This window comes from Tachysurus fulvidraco, chromosome 18 (assembly GCF_022655615.1).
Source record: "Tachysurus fulvidraco isolate hzauxx_2018 chromosome 18, HZAU_PFXX_2.0, whole genome shotgun sequence".
NCBI lineage: Eukaryota > Metazoa > Chordata > Actinopteri > Siluriformes > Bagridae > Tachysurus > Tachysurus fulvidraco.
The window spans coordinates 15,116,571-15,127,281 of NC_062535.1; the positions used below are offsets into that span (position 1 = coordinate 15,116,571).

Below are 10,711 nucleotides of genomic sequence, written 5' to 3' on the forward strand. Positions count from 1 at the left end.
CTGGGGCAGCTGGCTGAGGGGGTATTTTTATCATTAAATGAACACAATGAGCAATACTATGGTAATACAAATGTGTTTTTGTAGTACTGTGTGTTGTAGCGTGAAAGGTTTAGCTCCGTTTCACGTGGAAGACGACGTTCGGCACCTATAACCCGAGGCAGAAGTAACGGCAGGTATCCGCCGTATTCGGCTAATGTCACCCATGTGTACCGAACACTCTCCCCACCGCATATTGACAAGACACGCCCCTTTCTGCTCATTGGCCACACGTTTGTTTTGTTTGTCGGCCCGACTCAGCTTTCTGAAGCATTTCTCGAACAACGTGCACCACACCTTTAACTGCTAGAGCCACCACTGGCCCACGGAGATCTGATTATCTGATTATTAGACTCATGTTGGTCGATTACCAATCATATTACCCACTCCCTAGTTTTAGAGGTATTTATTTGCGTAGAGTGTGTCAAAGATCTCAATGAAGAAGAATGTGATTACAGCGTAGCTTTGACAAAATACATGAAGCACATTGGGTTCATCTGAGTCAAAAGAACGCAGGACAAATCCTGCTTAAAGGTTTTAGACGGTTCTTTTTGTTCGTAATTGAGTGTAAGACGGTTTGTTTGATGTCCACGATAGAATATCGATTAAAGGTTATTCGTTTAGGATTCTACACGTTTTCCTCAATGATATTAGAGACAGTTTGGGAATGAGCTCATTCTCACTTATATATTAGTGTGGAATCTGGGATGAGGCGGTACGTAATTGTTTACAATGTAAATATCTCAAGCAGAATTCTTATTCTCTCTCTCTCTCTCTCTCTCTCTCTCTCTCTCTCTCTCTCTCTTTCTATCTTTTCTTTTTCAGTTGTGGCTCAAATGGGAATATTGCTGAAGGTATTTAATCTACAAAAAAATCTATAATTTATACACTGCGCTTAACCCCAGATTATTCATTATATAATTTTCTGCTACAGTAAACTGACCATCCATACATCCGTGCGTGTGTGTGTGTGTTGCAGGTGGGGCTGCAGGTGGGGCTGCAGGTGGGGACGAGGTAATTCCTAATCATCACTTGATAAATATGAGATAAAATTAAATGTTGTAGTTATCAGTTAAAGTCTCTGAGTCTCTTTGACCTTTGAAGTTCCAAATAAACAATAAATGGTCTTTTCCCCACACAGATGTTTGTATCTTTAAACTAAATGTTGATGTTGATATCAAACCCATTTCTGCTCTCTGAGATGCTCCAACTTCTTGTTCATAAACATCTCAAATTTGAAGGTGTTTATCTTCAACCTCTAAAATTCAGTGTAAGATTATCATCAGTGTCCTGACTCATTATAGATCAGACTTGTGGAGATAAAATCATTCGTTTGTTTAAAGTTTGTTTAATTAACAGCATGTAGAAACAAAATCACTTACACAATCACTCACACACACACACACACACACACACACACACACACACACACACACACACACACACACACACACACACACTACTGACTGGTGTAAGCAGCTCTAAATTCTGTCTCTCGTAGGATAAACCCATGGTCCCGGAGCAGGAGACCAGTCCCTCTACCACACACACAACTGTACCGGCAAGTCCAAGCAGTGATGAAGAGGTCAACACACACACACAACACGACTGTCTGACCGTACGTCTGTCCGTCTGTCCGTCTATCTATCTATCTATCTATCTATCTATCTATCTATCTATCTATCTATCTATCTATCTATCTATCTATCTATCTATCTATCTATCTATCTATCTATCTATCTATCTAAGGAACTAGCTAGCTAAGGAACTAGCTAGCTCTTTCTTCATCTATCTATCTATCTATCTATCTATCTATCTATCTATCTATCTATCTAGCTAGCTAGCTAGCTAGCTAGCTAGCTAGCTAAGGAACTAGCTAGCTAAGGAACTAGCTAGCTCTTTCTTCATCTATCTATCTATCTATCTATCTATCTATCTATCTATCTATCTATCATGTCATAGCAGAGTGCTGTGAGGACAATGTAGGGAAAAAGAATTATTATTATTTTCTTTTTAATGAAGAATCGAACTCGTGTTACATTTCATTTCACTTTCATCCCTTGGTTGACACTGCGACACACCGGCACACGTTTTCCCTCCACGTAAAGACTCACTTTATAGTTTCCTGTCGCGTTCTTCCTTTCTTTCTGCTTCCCGCAAACATTAGACTTTTCAGAATTCGAACTGAAAGATGATCGAAGTGTTTATGTAACTAAAAGTAAGTCTGCAGCTCTAACAGCGGGACAGGTCTTTAAATGTTCAAGAAAAGAGTAAGAAGTGTTTTATTTAGTTTTGACCTGGCACTTTGTTATTATATATTATATTATATTATATTAGCAACAGAGATGTTTAGTCATTTTGATTGTTTTATTTTTACAGTTGAATGCACCGGTGCAGGAGAGCGGAGAAGGTGATACAAAGTGTGGGGGAAAAGATGGAGCTCCTGACAAACAGTAATGGCTGAACAGATGTAAGGAACTAGGGTTACAAAATTCCTGAATTTTCAAGGCTGGAAACTTTCCATGGGATTTAACAGGAATATATGAGAATTAACTGGGAACTGACCATAAATGTAGTTAAAAAAAATCTTGCAGCATGATTTTGTTTAAAACAACAAGATTTAATGCAATTTAAGTTGAATTTGCACACAGCACACTGCTTACTGGAAGGCCATTGAGGCCAAACCCCCTGCATGTACTTGCATTCTTCCATAACATGCACAGTAACACTTTATTTTAGGGTCATTTAACTAGTTGCTAATTAGCGTGAATATTAATAGAATATTGGCTATTTATTAGTGCTTATTAAGCACATATTAATACCTTATTCTGCATTACCTTATTCTACATTCTTAATTGTACCCAATACCAAAAATTAGTTCATACACACACACTCACTCCCGCCTGTGTGTGTGTGTGTGTGTGTGTGTGTGTGTGTGTGTGTCATGCATGTCTGCTTATGACCAAACAAAATGTTTGTTTATGTTTGTATATGATATAGTTTATATACATTTCCCTATATTTCCAAATAATTCCCATAAATTCCCGTAAAGTTTCCAATTTGGAATATTTCCAAAATTTCCCCAGATTAAGTTCCCTTGGAAAGTTTCTGGAAATTTCCCGGAAACTTTCCGCCCCTTTTCAACCCTATAAGGAACTGGAGGATGTAAAGAACTGAAGGATTCTCTGAGGTGTTATCCATAATTCTATCATTTCTTAATTAGAAATTATTCAATTATTAATGATTGCATAAGGTACAAGCTGCAAATGTGTTGTGCGAAACTTTCTCTCTCTCTCTCTCTCTCTCTCTCTCTCTCTCTCTCTCTCTCTCTTTCATCTGTCTGTCAATGTATTATCTATGTAGTCCAACATCTTAGCCACCAGGCCACCACGTCCCGCTATCCCGCTATCGTATTTCATCCAAGATGCATGTTATCATTTTACTGTTTCGTGTCCAATAATGTAACAGGACTGTAACTTGAGCACAGAAGATCATTGAAGGTCAATACAAATATGTTTTATATAGTAAAATATACTTTAATTAAAAGATGAAAAACCCTCTGGTGTCTGTTTTGTTTCTGCTCACACACACTTCTGCTACAGTAAACTTTATTATTATTATTATTATTATTATTATTATTTATAATAATAATAATAATAATAAAGTGAGTGACTAATGGATGAAGACTCAGCTGTGGTGTAAAATCTAAGCACTTCATGTGTTTTCTGTGATCAGATAGCTATCCGATGGTAAAAAGACCAGGTCTAAATGCCCTCTGAAACGTTTTGGAGATGGATATAAATCCGATGGTACAAACCCCTTCAGGAGGTGGTCTGGGACGCATTTCAGATGAAACTGGACAGGTGTAAATACATGTGGTTGTTCAAGCCACATACGTCAGCGCTATACTCCTCCCAAACGGAAGTACGTCACTCGCAGGTGATCTTACACCCAGGCGTCTCGTCGGGTCTTAAAACGCGCTGCTGCCGCCAGCGAAAATGCAGCAAACAGTAAATGCTGTTTTTTGTAGCATAACCGTCATAACCAGTTTTTTCGTCTGCTTTTTGATTCTGAAAACCACATTCACCAAAGCGTGTCCCATATCAATTACCCCGGAAATGAGGTAAAATATATCTGCATTTTGGGCGGGAGTAGAAAGATCGGATAGATATCCGATTCGCCGAGACGCATTTATGTGGCCTAATGTAAATGGAACAGTTTTAACAAATCAGATAGCTATCGGATCAGAAACAACACATGAAGTGACCAGGTGTAAAAAGGCCCTTAGTGTTAAAGCGACTCCATGGTTAAAGCCCTACAGCGAGCCGGCTTGTCCTGAGCCTACGATCCAGAGCGTGTTGGTGTGGAGCATTTTCAGTGTAAGTGATCTGCTAAAACACGAGCCATGAATAACGAGCCTTCACGATACATTATGTGATAAATGTGAGTCTTGGATGCGAGTCTGATTTCGACTTTACTTTCCATCGACAGGCTTTTTTGTGACTGTAATTTTTTGTGTGTGTGTAAAACGAGTGGAATTGCTGAGTTCAGCTCGTGGTGCTCTGGTTACGGTTTCTCCGAGTTTGAGTTTAGCAACATGCTAACACGTTTTTGTGTCTACTCCAGCGGATCGAGGTTTGTTATAAGACATAAGACAAACAGTCAGCTCGTTTCCCTGCAGCCTTCAGGACAGAAGAGTTTACTCTCTCTGGTTTCTTGTCTTCGGCTCACCTTTATCTCTGAGATGCAACTCGTACTGTACGTCTCTCAGCTGCTCGGCCCGGCTGCTGTTGTCTGCTCCGTGATCTCAGCTGAAGGTTCGGGATCCATGTGTCTTTACACAAATGTCTGGTTATTACAAGTAGTTCCTTCTTTCTCTCTCTCTCTCTATATATAAAATTCTTCCTTTTCTTGTCATTAATAGCTCTTTTATGTTCTTTACTTGCTTCTATTTTGTGATTTTTAACTCTGTATTGCACTTTGGTCTATTTTGGTTATTTTAAATGAGCTTAGTAAATAAATCCCTCACGTCTTCCTTTTTTCTGTCGGTCCTTCTGTCCTTCCATACTTCCTTTTTACCTCCCTCCTACTTTCTTCCTTCCTTCCTTGTTCCATCCATCCATGCTTCCTCATTATTTCTTCCTTCCTTCCTTCCTTCCTTCCTTCCTTATTAATTACTTACTAACTTTGCTCAGGGTTGCAGCAATGCAGCTCATTGGGAACTGAAACAAACGGCACTGAGAAATTTGTGCAGTCAAGAACATCATTTATTCAACCAGTTGCTCTTTACAAACTGTTTTTTTATTCTTTATAATGGAAAAGGAATCTGTAGTAACACATGCACATTTGCCAACGGGCTCTGAGGGGTCGATAGCCGAAAAATTAGCTTTTTATTTTTTTATTTTATTGTTTTACCTGAAAGCGCAGGACACAGGAAACCACTAGAGGGCGCTAAGACTAGAAACGTGTCGAACATGACTTCTGCAGCTCAAAAAAAGTACTGAAGTGTAATAAAGCAAAGCAAAAAAATTAAAATTTATGACAAATATGAGGCAGTTAAAAGTGATTCGCTTGACGTGATGGCAGAGTGGGAATATTTAGCTGGACGTCTTAATGTCCTAAGATCGTTTTATTGAAAGGAAAGTCCCACTCAGTAGGCCATCTCTCTAAACCTTTGTAACATTAATACTGACTTTAACACGTCTCCTGAACTCACGCCAATCTTCCGTTACAAGGTTCTGAAATGTGGTGCAGGAAATAATAAAGGCCGTGTCTATGTAGTGTGACTGCTGTATGACATTTAAGTGCATTTCACGTTAAGTGCATTCTGCCTCATAAGGTGCTTTCAGCAAGTCGTCAGTCAACAGTTTCATAAAAAAGTAGCCTGGCTCTTCTAATAAAGAAAGGTGCTTTTTTTTATAGCTTTCATTTTAAGGTCCACGGTTCCCTTAGAGAGAATCTTCTGGACCGTACCCTGATAGAAAAGCATCAACAAATCTCAAATATAGTATAAAATCATAGTACAAACAAATAAATTAGAAACAAAAATAGCGCAGAGCTGCTCGATTTCACCCGGTGTCCTGCGTTTACGGTAAATCCTTTCCAAACGCAACTCTGTGGAAGCTGATGGGAAAATATTAGCGATGTTTCTCCACCGACTATGGTGGCACGCGTTGGTCCTCGTGGAACCCGTGGTAACCCGACCCCCCGGAGCCCGCACGGCCACATTTCACTTACACTAGCAGTAGAAACAGAGAAGCGTCAGAACAGGAGAGAGATCGGTATGGCGTAACAAGAACAAGCATACAGACAAGGATATTCTGCTCAAGAGGAAAAAAATATAAAAGCCTCATTTTCAGGGTGTGGGGAGGGGTGGGGGAGGGCAGATGGATGTACGGCGGGGTAAGACGGATGTCTTGTACAACATCGTTAACGCAAAAGAAGAATTAAAGAGGGAAAGAGACAGGAAGATTTTTTTGCCTTTACATTTTTTTTCGGTATCGAACAATAAAAAGAACTAAATCACATCCATTTCCTGTATTACTATATACTATATATATACGGCTTCGAAAGATCGAATAAAAAGGGTGGACGGGGAAAGATGGGGCAAAAAACGACAAAAAAAAAAAACTTTTGTCCTTTATTTTTTTCATGTTTTACAAGATGGACTCTGTGAACAAAAGGCACTTTTGAAGGGAACAACCTTTAAAATGCTGGCTTAGTACTACACTACACTAATCACAAGCACTAGGAGGGGGCATTTACATGTGGGGGAGGGGTGGAGGAAAGGTTTTTAGGTGGGGGAGGGGAGAACGTTTTAGTTAGGAAGAAGGTTCGGGGGGGGGTGGAGGAAATGTTTTTTGGGGGGAGGGGCAGAGGGAAAGCTTTATGGGGGATAGGTGGAGGAAATTTTTTTGGGGGGGGCAGAGGGAAGGCTTTATGGGGTGGGTGGAGGAAATGTTTTTTGGGGGGCAGAGGGAAGGCTTTATGGGGGTGGGTGGAGGAAATGTTTTTTGGGGGGCAGAGGGAAGGCTTTATGGGGGATGGGTGGAGGAAATGTTTTTGGGGGGGCAGAGGGAAGGCTTTATGGGGGAGGGGTGGAGGAAATGTTTTTTGGGGGGCAGAGGGAAGGCTTTTTGGGGGTGGGTGGAGGAAATGTTTTTTGGGGGGCAGAGGGAAGGCTTTATGGGGGTGGGTGGAGGAAATGTTTTTTGGGGGAGGGGCAGAGGGAAGGCTTTATGGGGGATGGGTGGAGGAAATGTTTTTTGGGGGAGGGGCAGAGGGAAGGCTTTATGGGGGATAGGTGGAGGAAATGTTTTTTGGGGGAGGGGCAGAGGGAAGGCTTTATGGGGGTGGGTGGAGGAAATGTTTTTTGGGGGAGGGGCAGAGGGAAGGCTTTATGGGGGATGGGTGGAGGAAATGTTTTTTGGGGGAGGGGCAGAGGGAAGGCTTTATGGGTGTGGGTGGAGGAAATATTTTTTGGGGGAGGGGCAGAGGGAAGGCTTTATGGGGGTGGGTGGAGGAAATGTTTTTTGGGGGAGGGGCAGAGGGAAGGCTTTATGGGGGTGGGTGGAGGAAATGTTTTTTGGGGGGCAGAGGGAAGGCTTTATGGGGGTGGGTGGAGGAAATGTTTTTTGGGGGAGGGGCAGAGAGAAGGCTTTATGGGTTAGGGGTAGGATTGGAATCAAGCCTGTTTAAATTTCATTCTTCCACATGATTCCAAGAATCTCTGGACTGTTCCTCCTCCTCCTCCTCCTCCACCTCCTCCTCCTCTTCCAGGAACCAGTCTTCACACTGTCTAAAAACTACAAGAACTTCTACAAATACTTAGTACAACATCTTTCAAATCATCACAAAGGCAAAAAACACTTTTGCTGATCAGTTTCCTTAATTTACAGTAACGAAATCCTTTTTTTTAAAGCGGTCTCTGAAATAAATGAGCTGGACAACGAGCTGGACAACGAACTGGTCTTTCCGTGTATCAGGGCGCGAAGTCGTTGTTTTTTTTTGTTTACCGATTTAAATACGGTCTATTTAAAGGTTGAAATAAAATGCCTTTTGTCACAAGCGACGTGGAAAAGCCCACCGCCAGCGAGCTCACAGAAAAACAGCCATGTTCTCTGACACGTGTCCGAAAAGAAAGTCTTATTTGTTTATCGACAGAGACTCGACCCGGGTGACCGAGCACCGGGATCTGTACTGTAATACACCCTGCTGTAAAATTGTTCATTCCACCTTCCTTAATAATTTAAAAACAAAAGATTACAAATAGACCATTAAAAAAGGGTAAATCTAAATGAAGGGGGTGGGGTTTAGGGGGGACCCAACACTTTATAAAGATTGGGATACTGTTCATGGCCCTTGAGTTTAGAGTCCAGGACAAGACTTTAAAAAAAAAAAAAAACGAACAGTTTTGTATCGTCAGCCCACAAACCCCTCGCTCTCTTTTCCCACTTTAAATACTAACACTGATATTCCGTATCAGTCTTTGCACCGTGTATGAACGACACGCGGTAAATATCGCCATATTATTTCAGGACTGTTTGGAAGACGACTGACGTGAAGTGGGGTGAAAGGTTCAAAAAATAACTAGACTGCCGTACTCCAAAGAAGAGCTACTATACATATTTCCATATATATACACAGCACGTACGAGTATGATTATTATTATTATTATTCTTTTTATGTCTGAATAATATATATTTATAAAGGCGACGTGTTTCCAGTCTTCTGGTTCTTGCTAAGCCATGATACATATTGTACATTAATTCTGTAGCTTATACACGGAATACAGACCCTGAATTCGACGCCAGGTTGCATAAAAAAGAAAGGGAGGCACTTTGCTGCGCCGATTGGTGGGATCGCCAGGGAGGGGGCGGGGCTAATGAGAATAAAAAGCCCTGACGAGTGAGTGACTGACAGCCGGGCAGTCCAGTTATTTTGTGATGTTGGTGGTGTTGTCGGGATGCAGATAGACACAGTGGAACGCTGGGACCGGTTTGTTCGTAATCACATTCAAGAATTCAAAAGAAACATAAAACGTTAAAAAAAAAAAAAAAGGCAGAGGGACGAAAAGATTTTCCATCCTAAGGAAACTAAACTATATATTATAGTGCAACGACGAGTGTGTGTGTGATCCGGACTGTACGAGCAGCCCGTAAAGACACTCATGACCAAATCTGTCCAGATTTCTCTAATGGAGAGAGAGAGAGAGAGAGAGAGAGAGAGAGAGAGAGAGAGAGAGAGAGAGAGAGAGAGAGAGAGAGAGAGAGAGGAAAAAAAAGTGTGCACAGAGAAAGTGATGTCAGTGATGTCAGTAATATGGAACTCATTCACAGATAGTGAGCACTGGTGAGAAGAGCGTAAGAGTGATTGAGCATGCAGCAGGGAAGAGGATGAAGCCAAAATTATAGACCTAAATTCACGAGTGTCTCTGTAGAAGTCGTACGTTTGTACGGCAATGTTACGAGTTTGTAAAAGCAAATCCTGTAAGTAGCTAAACTCTCATGCAAGTCATTCTGTGAAAGAAAAAAACACGACATGAAAACCAGTTAAAACAAACTACTGCAAACCAAAACAACCCACTTTAAGCAGAGAGTGTGTGTGTGTGTGAGAGAGAGAGAGAGAGAGAGAGAGAATGAGAAAGAGGGGGAGAGAGTAGAGAGAGAGAGAGAGAGAGAGAGAGGGAGTGCCAGAGGATTAGACTCTACTTCTCATCTATCCTTTCCCTCTTCCTCTCCTACTTCCCTCTCTCTCCTCTCTCTTCCTCTGATCTCTTCTTTCACCTCTCTGCTCTCTCTCATCCTTCTCCCTCTTGCTCTCTCCCTCCTGCCCTCTCTCGTCTCTCTCTTCCTCTTCTCTCTTTCGTTCCCTCTCTTCTCTCTCTCCTTCTCCCTCTTCCTCTCCCTCCTTCCCTCTCTCGTCGCTCTCTTCTCTTCTCCCTTGCTTCCCTCTCTGCTCTCTCTCTCCTTCGTCCATCTTCTCTCTCCCTCCTTCCCTCTCTCTTCTCTCTCTTCCTCTTCTCCCTTTCTTTCCCTCTCTTCTCTCTCCCTCCTTCTCTCTCCTTCTCCATCTTTCTCTCTCTCCTTCTCTCTCTCCCTTCTCCTCTCTCTCCTTCTCTCTCTCTCCTTCTCTCTCCTGTCGTTTCTCGTCGCTCTCTCTCCTTCTTTCTGAGTGATAGATAATGAGAGAGAGAGAGAGAGATTTTCAGGCTTTGTTTCCGGTATGTGTGGCAGCACTGAAACTTGTCCCCAGATAAACAGTTACTGTGAGAAATGCTGCAAACTTGTGTTTTTTCTCTCAGAGCGTGATGGTTGGTGATAAAAGCTGAAGTTGTGCATTTCTAAAGGCTTTACGACACGGTGTAGTTTCTGCTAATGCGTCACTGTCTTCGCTTTATTGCTAACAAAACCCCTGTGTGTTAGTGTCACTAGCTGGAGGTGTGGTGTGTGTCGTGGGCTACGACCTCCCCAGCACTGCTTCATGTCTTCACCATGTTGTGTTGATATGTTTAGAGGACGAACGGGCGAGCTGAAAACCTTTGTCGTGCGTGCTAACGCCGGGTGTGTCCCAAACATGTCACAGCCGTCAGAAACAGCTGAAAGGACGTATTTTGCGGTGGTGTACAAATAGAAACGTCACCAGAAAAGAGAACATCATATTTTGGTACTTCGTC

The 10,711-nt window shown here is 41.9% G+C and overlaps 1 protein-coding gene across 6 annotated transcripts in view; it reads left to right on the forward strand.

The window, feature by feature from the left end:
• Window positions 1-3,593, forward strand: part of LOC113663619 (F-box/LRR-repeat protein 17-like) — a 5,826-nt gene extending 2,233 nt beyond the window's left edge. For 2 of the 6 annotated variants that reach the window (XM_027178977.2, XM_047803115.1), the window contains exons 4-7: window positions 862-890; window positions 1,016-1,050; window positions 1,538-1,621; window positions 2,416-2,645. In XM_027178977.2, the coding sequence (XP_027034778.1) occupies window positions 862-890; window positions 1,016-1,050; window positions 1,538-1,621; window positions 2,416-2,419 (152 nt within the window). In that variant the 3' untranslated portion in view covers window positions 2,420-2,645. Of the gene's footprint in view, window positions 1-861; window positions 891-970; window positions 1,051-1,537; window positions 1,655-2,415; window positions 2,646-3,399 lie in introns of those variants that run through there. The other 4 variants (XM_027178975.2, XM_027178976.2, XR_007138443.1 and 1 more) reach the window with 4 other exon arrangements.
• Window positions 3,594-10,711: the final 7,118 nt, after the last annotated feature.